At 37.6% G+C, this 15,126-nt stretch overlaps 2 protein-coding genes across 3 annotated transcripts; one reads left to right on the top strand and one right to left on the bottom strand.

Moving 5' to 3' along the window:
* Positions 1-12: 12 nt before the first annotated feature.
* LOC139937174 (riboflavin kinase-like) lies at positions 13-8,340 on the top strand. Of its 2 annotated transcripts, none has more exons than XM_071932228.1 (4): positions 13-197; positions 1,790-1,941; positions 3,334-3,436; positions 4,808-8,340. In XM_071932228.1, the coding sequence occupies exons 1-4, from the start codon at positions 116-118 to the stop codon at positions 4,921-4,923; spliced, it is 453 nt and encodes a 150-aa protein (XP_071788329.1). In that variant the 5' UTR covers positions 13-115; the 3' UTR covers positions 4,924-8,340. The 2 variants fall into 2 exon arrangements, with proteins under 2 accessions (XP_071788329.1, XP_071788328.1); XM_071932227.1 differs by lacking the exon at positions 13-197 and adding an exon at positions 715-1,270.
* A 1,531-nt stretch (positions 8,341-9,871) lies between these two features.
* On the bottom strand, positions 9,872-14,897 carry LOC139937310 (large ribosomal subunit protein bL9m-like). The gene is made up of 7 exons (XM_071932414.1): positions 14,760-14,897; positions 14,036-14,149; positions 13,696-13,855; positions 13,414-13,538; positions 12,282-12,332; positions 11,592-11,696; positions 9,872-10,946 (listed from the first exon to the last, which is right to left on the bottom strand). The coding sequence occupies exons 2-7, from the start codon at positions 14,117-14,119 to the stop codon at positions 10,755-10,757; spliced, it is 717 nt and encodes a 238-aa protein (XP_071788515.1). The 5' UTR covers positions 14,120-14,149; positions 14,760-14,897; the 3' UTR covers positions 9,872-10,754.
* Between the last annotated feature and the right edge of the window lie 229 nt (positions 14,898-15,126).

Below are 15,126 nucleotides of genomic sequence, written 5' to 3'. Positions count from 1 at the left end.
CAGAGATAGAAAAGAGATCGAGAGTTTATTGCTGATTTGCTTATTCATCCCACCAAACTATTACAAAACATTACATGTGTGTGTCATAATTCGTACTGCAAGATCTTTCGCCAAAATGACTGCCTTACCTTATTTCACTCGAGGTAAAGTTGTGAAGGGATTCGGCAGGGGAAGTAAAGAATTAGGTATCCCAACAGGTATGTAGGTTTTTTTTGTCAATGGGGAAGGGGGTGGGAATTCAGGGGGGGGGGGTGTAGAATTTCTAGAAAAGTGATGATTGAATTTGAATTGTTTTATTCTCCACACTTCCTCCACCCGTACCGTCCATGCGTGGTCACACAAATGGATAGTCCTTCAGTTTCACAATTTTTTTAATATTGTGTACTTCTAGAAACTATAAGGCTCCCCTGTAGTTTCTAGGAGTAATTTATGTACACATCATCATTCCACAATAAATAATAATTGGACCTAGTTGGGACAGCCATCGGGAGGAGGAGGGTTACGCGTTATCGTAACTAGATTGGACAATGCTGGTGCAGGGTGTAGAAATATCACTCATTTTTTTGAAAAATATAGTTATCAAGGGAAGACCGTGAGCAATTGTCAGACACATGACAAAAAAAGGGAGCGTTTTTTGCAGCTTATCTTAATGTAGTTGCGATAACGTAGACGCTCCTTCCCCCGTCAAGAGGAGGGTTAAAATATTGCAACTAATCTAATTGAAGTAATATTTCATAAGCAGTGTTTGTTAGCCCACTGAAACGATCGTACTTGACTTTTATTGACACACGTGGTAGATCATGTGATGTGTGAACTATTATTTATAGGCCTGGTAGTGTATACAAAGTGGACTTTGGAAGTACACAATAATATCACCTCTGTCATCAAACAATGGAAGGAATGTAGGATATTCCATTCGGTTTGAAAGGTCAGATTTCGTACATGACTCAGTACTTTCAAAAAATACTGTTAGTTGAGCTGATATATGATGAGAAAATATATAACTGTTTAAACATAACGGCCTATCATCACATGAAATCTGTTCACAATCCTTCGTAAAGTTAGAAAGCTGCCATTTGTTTTAGTTTTTTGTTTGTCTGGAAATGTATTCTCATACTTGGTTGTGATTCTTATTTGGATTTATTTGAGTTGATTACAAACATGAGCAACTGTCGTGCCTGGCAGTCGGTGCCGAGGCTACCATATTTAATCCGAGGTAGAGTGGTGAGGGGTTTCAGAAGAGGTGGTACGGACTTAGGATTCCCAACTGGTAGGTGCCTGTGAAAACTGTCTAGATTTAAAGGAACACGTTGCCTTGGATCGGACGAGTTGGTCAATAAAAAGCGTTTGAAACCGTTTGTTATGAAATGCATATGGTTGGAAAGATGTTTTAAAAGTAGAATATAATGATCCACACAAGTATCACTCAAAATTGCACAGTTTTCATTTTATGTCGCGAACTAACATGGTCAAAAACTTGACTCCCATAAATGGCCGACCGTGTTAGTCGACGAGGTAAAAAGAAAACCACGCAATTTCAAGGCATATTTGTGTAGGTCATTGTATTCTACTTTTACAACATCTTTCTACCCATATCGATTTTATAACAAATGGTTACAGAACGCTTATCAAAGACCAACTCGACCGATCCAAGGCAACGTGTTCCTTTAAGGTAACCTTTTTGTTAAACCCCTCATTCCTCCCCCACCCCCTTTCCTCAAAAACTTAACAGCATCATTAAAACTTGACTAAATCGGTTTTGCATTGAGTAAAATCTGTTTCTCTTCAGCCAACTATCCGGAAGAAGTTGTCGAGAAACTCCCGTCTGAATTGAACACCGGCGTCTACTGCGGATGGGCGTCCGTTGATAACGGTGACGTACAGAAGATGGTGCTTAGTCTAGGATGGAATCCCTACTACAAAAATGAAAAGAAATCTATGGTAGGTTTTTTTAGTCTATCGTAGAGGAAACCTATGGAAACCTATCCCATGGATATTCTGTCCCCCATATGGGAAATTACTGTGGGATGGAGGAGGATGGTTAAAAATAGGGCGCTATCAGAAGAAGTTTACACACAGTTCGCCGTATGGGCAGACAGAAATTCGGGCTGGGGGGGGGGGGGAGACACAGAATCTCCTGCCACACCAGCCTTGAACTTCGCTCTTGAAGGGGCACAGCAATTTTCCTCTGGTACGGGGTGCTTCTATGAGGACAATGTAAAGTTGTATGGGAACTTTGCAAAGGGCATCACAGCAAAAGCACAGGACCAAATTTCATAGAGCTGCTTTTAAATACACTTTCGGCACAGAAATTAAAGAAAAAAGTTCACAGATTTACAAATAACTTTCAGGGTTTACAGAAGGTAATGGTGAAAGGCTTCTCTTGAAATATTATTCCATGAAATGCTTTACTTTTCGAGAAAACATTAAAACAATTATCAATTCTTGTTGTCGAGAATTACGGATTAATTTAAAACACATGCCATGACACGGCGAAACGTGCGATTGAGCCTAAATTTTCACAGGTTTGTTATTTTATATATAAATTGTGATACACGAAGTGTGGGCCTTGGACAATACTGTTTACCACAAGTGTCCAATGGCTTTAATTAAGCACGAAAATAGCTCGCATATTTTACACATGTTACTGGCCAACATTTCATGCCATATACATTGCCTTTTGACTGGTATTTAGCTGTTGCTCACTTAGCATAACAATTGAGTGGAGTCTTGGCCGGTTATCCGATTTTACTAAGCAAGGATTTTTTGCTTAAGCAAAATTTTGTGCTTAAGCAGCTCTATGAAATTGGGCCCAGGCACTACTGCAAATTGCTTTGGTGCCGTGGATTATTTTGGCGGTATATGTAAGATAATAATTATAGGACAACAGGTCTAGAGTTTCATATCTGAAGAAGGGGCTAAGCCACAGAGATTTTCAGGATTTTTGATAAATTTACATTTTTATCAGAATCTCCTTGAAGATTCGTTTTTGTGTGCGAAAGAAGTGAAGAAGTCACCGAAAGAAGGAAAGAAATAGTCCATACTGCTATATCCACATCTGTAGTTTTGTATTTCTGGTGATGCACAGAGTCTGTAAACCAACATCTGGGAGACTGTTTCCATGTAAACAATAAGGGTAAATCAAAGCCCACCAGCCGTTTTCAGGATCGTTTCCATTCCATCATCCCTGAAGCCGCTTTTTGTTTTGAGGGAACTACTCTCAGAATATCAAGTTAAATTTTGAACATTTTATTAGGGACACCAAGTTTTTGGCACGGTATATTTTTTTACTACAGGTTTGTTTCAACTGATACGATTCATTGCTTATAACAGGAGACACACATCATGCATCAATTTAAAGACGACTTCTATGGTTCGATACTCAGCATCGTCATCTTGGCATATATACGACCGGAGAAAAGCTTTTCTTCCCTCGGTAAGTACAAAATCTGGAGAGAGCCTCCTCAAAAGACCTCGATACTCAAGACCTATTTTTAATACAAGGCAAGGAAACGTTTTCCATATCACGCCACCACTTTTTCACTCAATATGAAATAATATAGTATCTAATTTACCTCAATGAGATATCCCTTTTGTAAAAAATGAGTGAAAAAGTGGTGGTAGGATAGGGAAAGTTATCGCGAGGCAACGTGAACAACCAACATTTTTTGCAATGGCGTACACAATTGAGAAATGTTATTATTTATATTTTCTGTTACACACTGTATCTCTTACTCCTTTTCAAAAGAACCCTGGGGAGGCTCGGGTAGTTTTTTTATCCCATGGTCACCCCAGCGCATTTTCACACTGTCCCCTGTCCCCCCCCTTCCCCCCTAGGTTTCTAGTCCGCTGAGTTTTGATTGCATGTTTCAAGAATACCCCCCTGAGGGTTTTACTTTGCTGCTTACCCCTACTCCAGAGAAGGGTTGGCTATTTCCAGGGGTATGCCCATTTGCCGGGGTAGATCAGGGGTAAAGTGATTCCAAGTGTGTAAGGGCTGGCTGTTAGTGTGAACAGGGCTTTTTGTCAAAGTTTTGGGGTTATTAGGTAGGTTGGGGAGAATTTTGTTTAATCGTTGATGCTCTTGTGCAGCACTGTAAAGGGTCTATGAAACTTTTGTAGGACAAAAAACACAATGTCCACAGATTTACACTAAACTTACCCAGTTTGAAGATAATGATAGTTGACAGGGGTCGAAATTAAGTGTATTTCCATGGTAGTCGGCAGGGCTAGTGACCAATAATTTTTAGTAGCCCTGATTAGATTTTGGTAGCCCGAAAGACACATTATGTCTCGCGTCACGGCTCAAACTTTACAATACACCAATAACATAGTTCTTTATTGTTTGTGATGATGATTTTTGCATTATTTTTCCACTAGCCCGTTGGGCTATCAAACTGGAAAATCAGTAGCCCGGCTGTAAATCTGGTAGTCCCGGGCTAGCAGGCTAGTGGCAATTTCGACCCCTGGTTGAAAGCTTCCCTGAAAATGTTACATGCTGAGGTGCTGTAGTTTTGGGGAAATGAGTAAAACAATGTCATGAAAATAATATTCGTCTCATGAGATGAAAATTATTTTTATCATTTAAAAACGTATTTTCATGACATTGTTTTACTCATTTCTCAAAAACTACAGCACCTCAGTAAATAATATTTGAAGGGAAGCTTTCCACTATCATTATCTTCAAACCCTGTAAGTTTAATTTAAATCTGGGGACATTTTGAAAAAGTACCTAAATCCTCTAAACCTTTTGTAAAAACCATTTATGAATATTATTATAATTGTTAGTATTTGTTTGTTGTTACAGATGAGTTGATAAGCGCCATCAAAGGTGATATCGCTGACGCGGACAGGATACTGGACCAACCGGAGAACAAAATATTTATACAAGACAACTTCTTTAAGGGAGATGCAAGTTTATGATAATAAGTTCACTAACATTTTAAAAAACAAATTTTCTAGGAGTAGAAATGCTGGTTGGGACCTTCGGTTGATGAAATTAGACTTTTTGCTAGTTTTATCAGTCAAATTAATGTTTAGTTTACAGGTATTTATGTAAAGTTAAAACTACATGTCCACAAGAAACAATTTTTGTATTTCTGGGCATCGTTTTTTTTTTTACTAGTACAGTAGTAGACATTTTGTTTTAATTTCAACTTTTCGCAAGGCCGTCACGTATTAATCATTGGACGTCATGTGAGAGTGTTTTTAAGACACTGGACACTATTGGTAATTGTCAAAGACCAGTCTTCTCACTTTGTGTATCTCAACATATTAACAAACCTGTGAAAATTTGAGCTCAATTGGTCGTCAAAGTTGCGAGATAATAGGAAAGAAAAAACACTCTTGTCACACGAAGTTGTGTGCGTTCAGATGCAGAGGGAGCCGTTTCTCAAAAGTTTTTATACTGTCAACAGCTCTCCATTACTCGTTACCAAGTAAGTTTTTATGCTAAAACGTATTTTGAGTAATTACCAATAGCACTGCCTTTAAGTAATGTGAAGTGAGACATTCAAACAGACAGGCACTTAAAGGAACACGTTGCCTTGGATCGGACGAGTTGGTCTATAAAAAGCGTTTGTAACCCTTTTTTATAATACGCATACGGTTGGAAAGATGTTTTATAAATAGTAGAATACAATGATCCACACAAGTTTGACTCGAAATTGCGTGGTTATCCTTTTACTGTTCGAACTAACACGGTCCGCCATTTATGGGAGTCAAATTTTTGACTCCCATAAATGGCCGACCGTGTTTGTCAACGAGGTAAAACGAAAACCACGCAATTTCGAGGCATATTTGCGTAGATCATTGTATTCTACTTTTACAACATATTTCTAACTATACCGATTTTATAACAAACGGTTACAGAACGCTTTTCAAAGACCAACTCGACCGATCCAAGGCAACGTGTTCCTTTAAATAAGTTATTATTATTTTTGTATTAATCTTTTAATTCTTTTTCTGCTTACTGATTTTTAATGTTCCAAGTCTAACTGAAATTGTTTAAACCCTTGATGTGCATTCTGTTGAAAGGATGGAAGTTTATGTAGATGTATTCTTCAAATTATATTGGGGTCGGCGGTTGGGGGCGAATGTTTTATCTACTCTTGGTAACGTTTTCCAGGGAGTTGAACTATCCTTTGAAACCTTGTCAACTTCCTAGTTTGTGTTGGCGGAACTGCACAGAACTAATTGTATAAGTAGTTTTATCAAATAATATGTAAGTTTATTGTTTTATGTCATAGTGGTTATAGTAGCCGTAAACTTCACAACAGAAACACAAAACAGACGCCCTTTCCAAGAAATATGTTAATTCTATGTATGTACGCATATACAGACGCTATTGGTGGGTAAATGCCATTTATAGAATTGTGCGCTAGCAAAATGCATAATCATGTATCCATCATGCCACTATCGTAGGCCCCACACAAAGAGGTGCACTGTTTCCTGAATCTTTGTTTTTGAAAGGGCAAGGGCGTCAAGACGTTTTGTTTTTCTCCTTGGTAAAGGGCAAACCAATCAGAAAAACATATTAAAGTAGTGCCTGTTTATAGTAATGTAGGCTGCACGCATAATAATATGGTTCTATAAGAGATGTTAAATTTGTATCAGGGATAAAGAATATTAATTATGAAGTATACAGTGCTAACACACATCGGTGTATGGGTAAAAACCGAAAATTCAAGTGCGTTACTGCATTATCTCCTCGAATGGGATGCTAATCTGCAGGGGGTCACGGCTCATTAAACTTTAATTAATAGTTGAGCCACTCTAACGATCTGTTCAAAATGAATTTTAGCCGAGTTTCTTTCGAATGACTCTCCACTAGTTGCATCCTGTGTTTGTGCTGGTAGTTTATTCCGTTGAGCAAAAGTGCGCATTTGTAAAAGTCCATGGAAGCAGCTATGTGGAGAAACGACGCAGTTGATTATCCTCTGTGAATTTGATCTCAGAACAGTGAACAGTCAACTCGGAGTCACACTGGGCTAGCTGCGCTCTATTAACACTTTCAGTTCGAATGACATACATGTACAACCCATGTTATGTATTTTGAAAGCACCATCCGTCTCTCATGCATGAGGTACGTCACAATTCTAACCCAAAACAAGGCCATAGGCGCAGCCACTGCAAGTGGTGGCGGACGTGCGCCCATAGCCTCTTTTTGGGTAAGAATTATGACGTCGTGCATAAATATTAAGAGAGGCGTATTACCGTATTGCAGTCTTTTTTATGCACTCAAAATTGTCATGAGATGTTCATGTACAACCAATACATGTTCTCAACAACGCATTACCAATCGAGAAATACTATTGAATTTGGGATGTACCAAGGCAAACAAAAATCAGTTTTAGCAAGATACATTTTTGTTTGGTTATAAAGACTTATTTGTCTATTTGTTTTACAGAATTTTAAAAACCTCAAAAAGCTTGGCATTTTAGGTTCAAAACGCAAACCAACAGCATGAACTGAATGAGTTAATTACTCCCAAGAACCATCAGTATTTTATGTCAAGTCTATTCCAGCTACAGTATGATACAATTTTGAGTTAATTTTTATTAATACCAATAATAGCAGGTTTTATACAGGGCAAATATCTACCAATAAGGTATTCAAAACACTTGAACAAAAGAGAACAATTTTAAAGACAGGTTTTGAAATTGTTGAATTATGAGACCAATTTATGTAGCACCTCGTAAGGGTTTACAAGGTGCCGCAGGCGCACTCGGCAGCAACTGCCAGAAACATCGGGGCAAAACCTTTTTTAAGTGTAACTGGGTTCTTTTACGGGCATTACACACGGGACCTACAGCTTTACAGTCTATCTGAAGGATGAAACATTAGTACTTGGTGGTTTCTGATTAGAAACACCTTGGGTCGATTTCACAAAGAGTTTGGATTCGTCTTGTCTCTACTTAGGACGAGTAACTCATCTTAACTTAGGATTAATCTTAAGGTCTGCATGCTACAGTGAAAGTCCTAAGATTAGTCTCAAGTTAGGAAGAGTTTGGTAAACTCGACGGCAGAGCTTTTATTCCAGTACACTTTACCAATATGGTATGTATCAAGTTGAAATTATATTTAATTTTGATGTATAAATTCAAATGAGCAAAAGTGCATCATGTTCATTTTTTCCTCCTTTACTTTAAATCAACAATCAATGGTAACTCATTAGGAAGTTTAGTTTTATTTTGTATATGTGACCTATTATCTGGATGTGTTTTTATATTCATTATAACACAGTTAATTGTTAAGGATAGGTTTAAAAAGAAATGGAATATATTAATCTGCAAAATTATTATGAAGTATATTAGTAAATAAAATTCGCACAAGCAGTGATTCTTTTTGTCGGATGGTTTTGTGTTTGTTGTCTTCATGTGTTTTTATTTGGCTGGATGATGTTTTGAAATTGACTTCAATTGCTTAAGTAGCTGACAGGGCTAGTGGAAAGATTTACTGTCCCTATGGAAAAAGTGGTGACCCAAAATAAACTGATGGTTTAAAGGAACAGGTTGTCTTGGATCGGACGAGTTGGTCTATAAAAAGCGTTTAAAACCGTTTGTTATGAAATGCATACGGTTAGAAAGATGTTTGAAAAGTAGAATATAATGATCCACACAAGTATCACTCAAAATTGCACGGTTTTCCTTCTACGTCGCGAACTAACACGGTTGGCCATTTATGGGAGTCAACACGGTCGGTCATTTAGTCAAAATTTGACTCCCATAAATGGCCGACCGTGTTAGTCGACGAGGTAAAAAGAAAACCACGCAATTTCAAGGCATATTTGTGTAGATCATTGTATTCTACTTTTACAACATCTTTCTACCCATATGCATTTTATAACAAACGATTACAAAACACTTTTCAAAGACCAACTCGACCGATCCAAGGCAACGTGTTCCTTTAAGGAAAGCTTGTGATTTCTCAGGGATTATCCCAACTTTAGGATTGTAAACATATATAGGGTAATGCATTTTAAGATAATAATAATAAATAATAAATAATAATACCATTTATATAGCGCCTTTTCCTAAGGTTACAAAGCGCTCAGAGAATGACAGGAAAAAACAAAAAAGGGAATGCAAACAAAACCAAGAGGAAACCACGACTAGGCAAAGCTAGCAGCATTTAGCCAAGAAAGTCCCGCGCAAAGCCGGTCTCTCTTTGACTAAAACCGCAGGCCAAGCATGCGAGATTTACTGATTGAAAATGAATGTTTTCAGAGACCTTTTGAACAAGGTAACAGAGCTAGAACTTTTGGTTGAGTTTGGAAGGGAATTCCACATCCTAGGGCCTGCAACTGAAAATGCTCTGTCTCCTGATTTTCTGGTGGTTCGAGGAATATACAAGTTGCCCTGTGAACGTAAGTTGCTCTTTGTAGCCCTGGTTTCTAATGATTTTGTTAATTAGGCCCGTTATAAACCAACAATCTCCCCAAGTATGAAGCAGTCACCAAAGGGAGTGGGAAAGTCCACATTGTGTCTGAACCTGTAGTTTTGTATTTCTGGAGATGCACAGAGTCTGTAAACCTCCTGAACTGTAAGTTCCTGGGAGGTTTTGATTCTGGAATAAGAAGGAAACCTAGGCCCAGAGCTAGGTATTGGGAGAGTTGCAATAAGCCTCTTTGAGATATGGCGAACACAATGCTACAACACTAAGGTTTGGGTAAAATCTGTCTGTACACACCCAAACCACCTCCATGCCCAAACCAAACGGTACACTCCTATCACGCTTATACTACATAGAGGGACCACATTTCTTTGACCATGTAGCAACTGCAAGCCATTTTCATCCAAATGCAGCACAACCTACACTGATATGATGGCAAAAATCACATATTATTACACGTAATAAAAAATGATCAAATAACACCATATTTTTTGATAATTTGCTTGATTTATTTTAAACCTGTACACACTTCTACAAGTTGCCTTTCAAGGACCAAATGACATCCAGAGACCGATTTGATACATTCCATTAAGAGGGTTTCCAAGGTCAAATTCAGTTTTGTGATGCACTAATTTTCCAGAAGATAGATATCCTCATGACAGTAGGGGGACAAATCTAGCCTCATGTTAAAACGGTAATGTCATTTTATTTGATACTCTTATTCGAGCAAAATTTGTCTGCTGTAGTAAGCACAACAACTTGCTTACCCGGTAAACAGCTTAATGAAGTTGTGCTCTGTTGTTGGAAGAGTCTGTTTAGAATGAAATATTGGCAAATTTGCTCACTGAGAGTCGCTATCAAGCAATGCTTGACAAAGATGTTGATACATAACTAGTTTCTGCTACTTGTTTTTCTCAAAAGCTAGAAGGAAATAAGTTTCAGACAATATACATATTCTCACATTTTTATTGGTGATCAATCTCTAATTTGCAAGATCTTCCTTACGTTGACAAAAGTTGTGTCTCCTAAGGTAGCAACCTTTCCAAATTTGACATGGCTGCTTAGCACAGAAATACCTGCAACAGCTTGGGACCATTCAAACATTACATTACAGTGGCTGGTAGCCTGCTTTTACTATTAAAACAGTATTGCTCAGCTTAATAGCAAATGTGTTAAGCTACAACACCTCCATGAACTTTGACCTTGGTCATGAATAAACATGAGCTATGATTCACCAGTAGCATTCACCTTCTGAGCTTCCCTCCTGTTTGCCTTCATTACTATTAAAACAGTATTTTTCTGCTATGAACTTTGACCTTGGTCATGAATAAACATGAGCTATGGTCGTGAATAAACATGAGCTATGATTCACCAGCAGCATTCACTTTCTGAGCTTCCCTCCTCTGCTTGCCTTTGTTTATGTAGTGTTGGACATCCATTTCCACCTCTACTGTCTCTAGCTGGTTGATGGTCACTTTAACTGTGTATGTTCCGTAGTCGGTTATTGGTTCCTCTGGTAGTTCTAGTGCATGGTCTGGTACCACAACACCCAGCTGAAATAAGATGATCAAAAGGCATTTATTTAGGCTGTCACACAGGATTTGAGTTAAACTGTTAAGCTAAGAAAAGTTGTATCCCCTTGAGTTCATCCCTCTGCTGCTGCTTCCCAGGTTGTATTATAAACTTGTGTGTGATCCCTGGCTATTATAGGTTATCACACAAGCGCGAGTGGAATACAGAAAAATATAGTGCGTCTGCGTCCCATATGGGACGCAGACGCGCTATATGTTTTCGTATTTCACGAGCGTGCGTGTGATAACGAATTTATCTTCCAGTCTCACGTGCAACACGCAAAGCTTAAAATTTCAGAACGTTGTTTCGCGATGAACAGCATTCACACGCACAAAGTTTAGAGTGTAATATTTTCACTGTCCGTATAAGGAGCGTAACAAAATGACATTTCACAATACGCACTGTGTAATAAAAACAGAGGAAGTAAGATATAAAACAGAGGTCGTAGCATATATGTTTTTATCCCCCTAGTAGTTCGAGCTTCTGATTGGTGGATTAGCGCGTACTGGAAGATAAAGGCCTACGGCAGCTAACAGTTTCTTGGCTACTAACTGCCACCCTCGAACAAAGATATTGACAGAAACATTTTTCTGTCTGATATTAAAGGTAAATTTGTAAAAACTCACATGTTTATTGAAGGCGTGGATAACAACCTCTTTAGAAAGGGTGTCCCAATGTGGAACTGAACGCATCTTCACCACCAGTTTGTGCTTCTGCAGAAATGCTATCGTCTAGTTCGGATAAAAACAGACCATCAAAGTGTTAAAGACAGTGGACACTATTGGTAACTGTCAAAGACCAGTCTTCTCACTCGGTGTATCTCAACATATACATAAAATAACCAACCTGTGAAAATTTGAGCTCAATCGGTCGTCCAAGTTGCGAGATAATAATGAAAGAAAAAAAACCCCGTCACACGAAGTTGTGTGCTTTCAGATGCTTGATTTCGAGACCTCAAATTCTAAACTGAAGGTCTCAAAATCAAATTCGTGGAAAATTACTTAATTACATATGTTGAGATACACCAAGTGAGAAGTTATTCATACTATATAAACCATCCTACTCTAGTTGACCGTAAATGGGGCTTTTGAACCTCAAATTAGGGAAACAAGCAATGTTAAGCTAAGCTGCAGTACTAAAAACTGTGGAAATGAAATGGAAACAAATGACTTCAGAGTAATTCAAACAACATAAATGTTTAACATCTACTAAATAAATGTTATAATTTAACACCATATAAAAAATGTCATTGCTTTCAAGCAGAAGAAAAATTAGAAAAGACAATTTCTTAAAACAAGATGATAATGATAACTTACTTTAAGTGCAGTTCCTGTCAAGATTTTCTCTGAGCTCTGTTCTTCTCTTTTCTGTAAAAATTAAGACGAAACAAAAACATACTTAAAAACCTTTAAACCTTTAAACATGTGTTTAAACCTTTTGATTCAATGTCTTAAAGGGAGGGTGTACCTTTGGTGGTTACTATAAAAATGAAATTTCATTTATTCTATTTGTGAAGCCACGGAGTCTCAGAAAAAGTGAACTTAATCACTGTATTAGCCAAGAACCAAATAGCGAAAGACAATTGAAAATATTTTTAAATTGTTAGATGTGCGAGGAAAACCCCAGAGAATTATTCCAGTGAAAACCCTCGCAATCAGGCGGGGACTGGAAACCCAATCCCAGTTGTACACCCAGCTTGATTTGAACCAGGGTACTAGAGGTAGAAGGCAAGGAAAGATACCACTGCGCCAATCCGACCACCCTTTTTTATATTTTTTTATTTGAAATTGTTTCTTAAAAACAAAGACCATCGCAGCCAAGGGCTGAATTGCAGTCAAATTTCAACGTAGCAACAAATAAACACATTTGAAAGGGTAACAAACGGCAATATTAAAAAAACAAGATTTACAAAGATGATTAAAAAACTGTTGTGGTCCATGAAGTTTCAAATCGAAATCGCCTCCAAAATCTACATAGATAGCAATTGACAAACAAAAGAAACATATTAAACTCGGGTTTAAAGACACTGGACACTATTGGTAATAGTCAAAGACCAATCTTCTAACTTATATCAACATATGCATCAAAAAACAAACCTGTGAAATTTGGTGGTCGAAGTAGCGAGATAACTATGAAAGACAAAAACACCCTTGTCACACGAAGTTGTGTGCTTTCAAACGCTTGATTTCGAGACCTCAAATTCTAAATCTGAGGTCTCGAAATCAAATTCATGGAAAATTACTTCTTTCTCGGAAACTATGTCACTTCAGAGGGAGCTAATTCTCACAATGTTTTATACCACCAACCTCTCCCCATTACTCATCACCAAGAAAGGTTTTATGCTAATAATTATTTTGAGTAATTACAAATAGTGTCCACTGCCTTTAAAGGAAAAGAATAAACTCAGGTTTACATACAACAACAAAAAACTGGTAGGAAAGTACTTACAGCTCTTTCCTGTACAAATTCTCTGATGTTTTCTTGAGAGGCGTAGGCTGCTCTGTTCTTGGCCAAGAGCATATTGCGACCAACGCTTTTGCGAACTGTGACGACATCTCCTTTCAAACCGATACCTGCATGAAGAATTTATGATGAAAAATTAAAGTTGTATCCACGGTTCATGAAAAATGATTTCTAAACAATTTTAGTAAAACATAGTTTAAAATGACAATATGCCTTTAGCTCTCCACTGATGTTTTCCGCTTCTTCAAGAAAAAGAGGTATTCTTACGTGAAACGTCTTCTGTGAGAATAAGTGTGAGTTTCTCCTGTTCCTCAAGCATCGAGTCTCCTTCCCAGACGTACACTTTGTGCTTCCTTTTAGCTCGATGCGGCTTCTTTCCAAACGAGGGTACCAGTGGAGGGAATCGATGTCGTAGGTTCACTATATTCTGCCAAATTCAGAAAATTCACATAAAGACCGCGTTAACAAATTCACATCTAGAAAACTTGGATGAGAAAAACTATGCTATGAAAAACATAAGGCCATTGTTTGCACGTAAGGTTGAAACAAAAAAACATATTCTTTATGCCCGGTGCAAATATCTATTTAAATACTACAAGAATCTTACCCTTTGTTGTTGGTATACTACTGTTGCATTCTTGCATAAACTCTGCATCAGATGACGGCCACCTGATAGCGCGGCTAAAGCCATGGTTTAGAAGAATACACTAATTGTTACTTGCTGGAAGGATAATAAAAAGAAACAGTGATTATATTAATAGTTTCTACTTTCTAATCTTGACTAAATCTAAATAATTTTCCTGCTGTGTAGGCTCTTCTACTTTTCTATCATAGAAAAGTACATAGAATCTATGTGTACCTCCATAAGCCTTTTTGAGGTATGGTGGACGTGATAGGAGTGTACTGTTTGGTTTGGGTGTATACACACAAATTTACCCAAACTTTAAAAAATTGAAGTGTTGTAGCATAGTTACGATAACGTAACCCTCCTGCCGCAACTAGTTGTAGCATTGTGTCCGCCATATCTCAAAAAGGCATGGTAAAAAAATTAAAAAGCCACTTTATGAAATTGCTGAGAAAAGAGTTATGAATGAGTTAATCATAACTCTCCATCCTCTAGTCTGGTTAAGGTCACTCCCTCTTTTCATTAAACCAGCTGAGGTTAAGCATGGAAGTACCTCCATGGGATGGGACCATGGGATGGGCTAAGCAACAATCTATTTAATTACTATTTTCATGTACTCACCGCCCGCGCATGCGGCAACTGAACTGAACTTTATGCGAAATTTTTAGACATTTGTTATGACTAAACTGAGGCATTTAAAACTTACCAGAAAATGGAAAAGATGAGAATTGTTCCTAGATGACATATGCTCTGTATTCAACTATTTTTTGTGGACGTAATCTACTTTTCTAAGAGAATTTGTTTTGTGCACGATCAATGTAATAGAAATGTGCATCCATGGAGGCCGCCATGTTGGAAAAGAGTGTCTTTACTAAATATTACTTAATCTCGGAAATTAAATTGTATTATTTTATAAAACAAATGTGAGTGCAAATTATGTAAAATAATTTAGCTCGTATTCTGTATTATATTATCAATTTAACTTGCAATTTTTTTTAATAAATGTTACTTTAAAAAAAGTAGATACAGTTTTACTTTTCTGAGAGGTTGAAAACGGGACGAGGTCAAACGAG

Source organism: Asterias amurensis, chromosome 5, assembly GCF_032118995.1.
Source record: "Asterias amurensis chromosome 5, ASM3211899v1".
Classification (NCBI taxonomy): domain Eukaryota; kingdom Metazoa; phylum Echinodermata; class Asteroidea; order Forcipulatida; family Asteriidae; genus Asterias; species Asterias amurensis.
Note: the sequence above shows the minus strand (reverse complement) of the source record. Positions and strands in the feature narration are given on the sequence as shown.

What these genes read in the sequence shown, in the direction of transcription:
- LOC139937310 (XM_071932414.1), bottom strand. Translation starts at nt 14,119, where the DNA reads ATGGCTTTAGCCGCGCTATCAGGTGGCCGTCATCTGATGCAGAGTTTA. An exon ending in AATTTGTACAGGAAAGAGCT is followed by an intron (nt 12,333 to 13,413) that starts GTAAGTACTTTC and finishes TAATTTTTACAG; the next exon opens with AAAAGAGAAGAACAGAGCTC. An exon ending in TGACAGGAACTGCACTTAAA is followed by an intron (nt 11,697 to 12,281) that starts GTAAGTTATCAT and finishes TATCCGAACTAG; the next exon opens with ACGATAGCATTTCTGCAGAA.
- LOC139937174 (XM_071932227.1), top strand. Translation starts at nt 1,162, where the DNA reads ATGAGCAACTGTCGTGCCTGGCAGTCGGTGCCGAGGCTACCATATTTA. An exon ending in AAAATGAAAAGAAATCTATG is followed by an intron (nt 1,942 to 3,333) that starts GTAGGTTTTTTT and finishes TGCTTATAACAG; the next exon opens with GAGACACACATCATGCATCA. An exon ending in GAAAAGCTTTTCTTCCCTCG is followed by an intron (nt 3,437 to 4,807) that starts GTAAGTACAAAA and finishes TTGTTGTTACAG; the next exon opens with ATGAGTTGATAAGCGCCATC.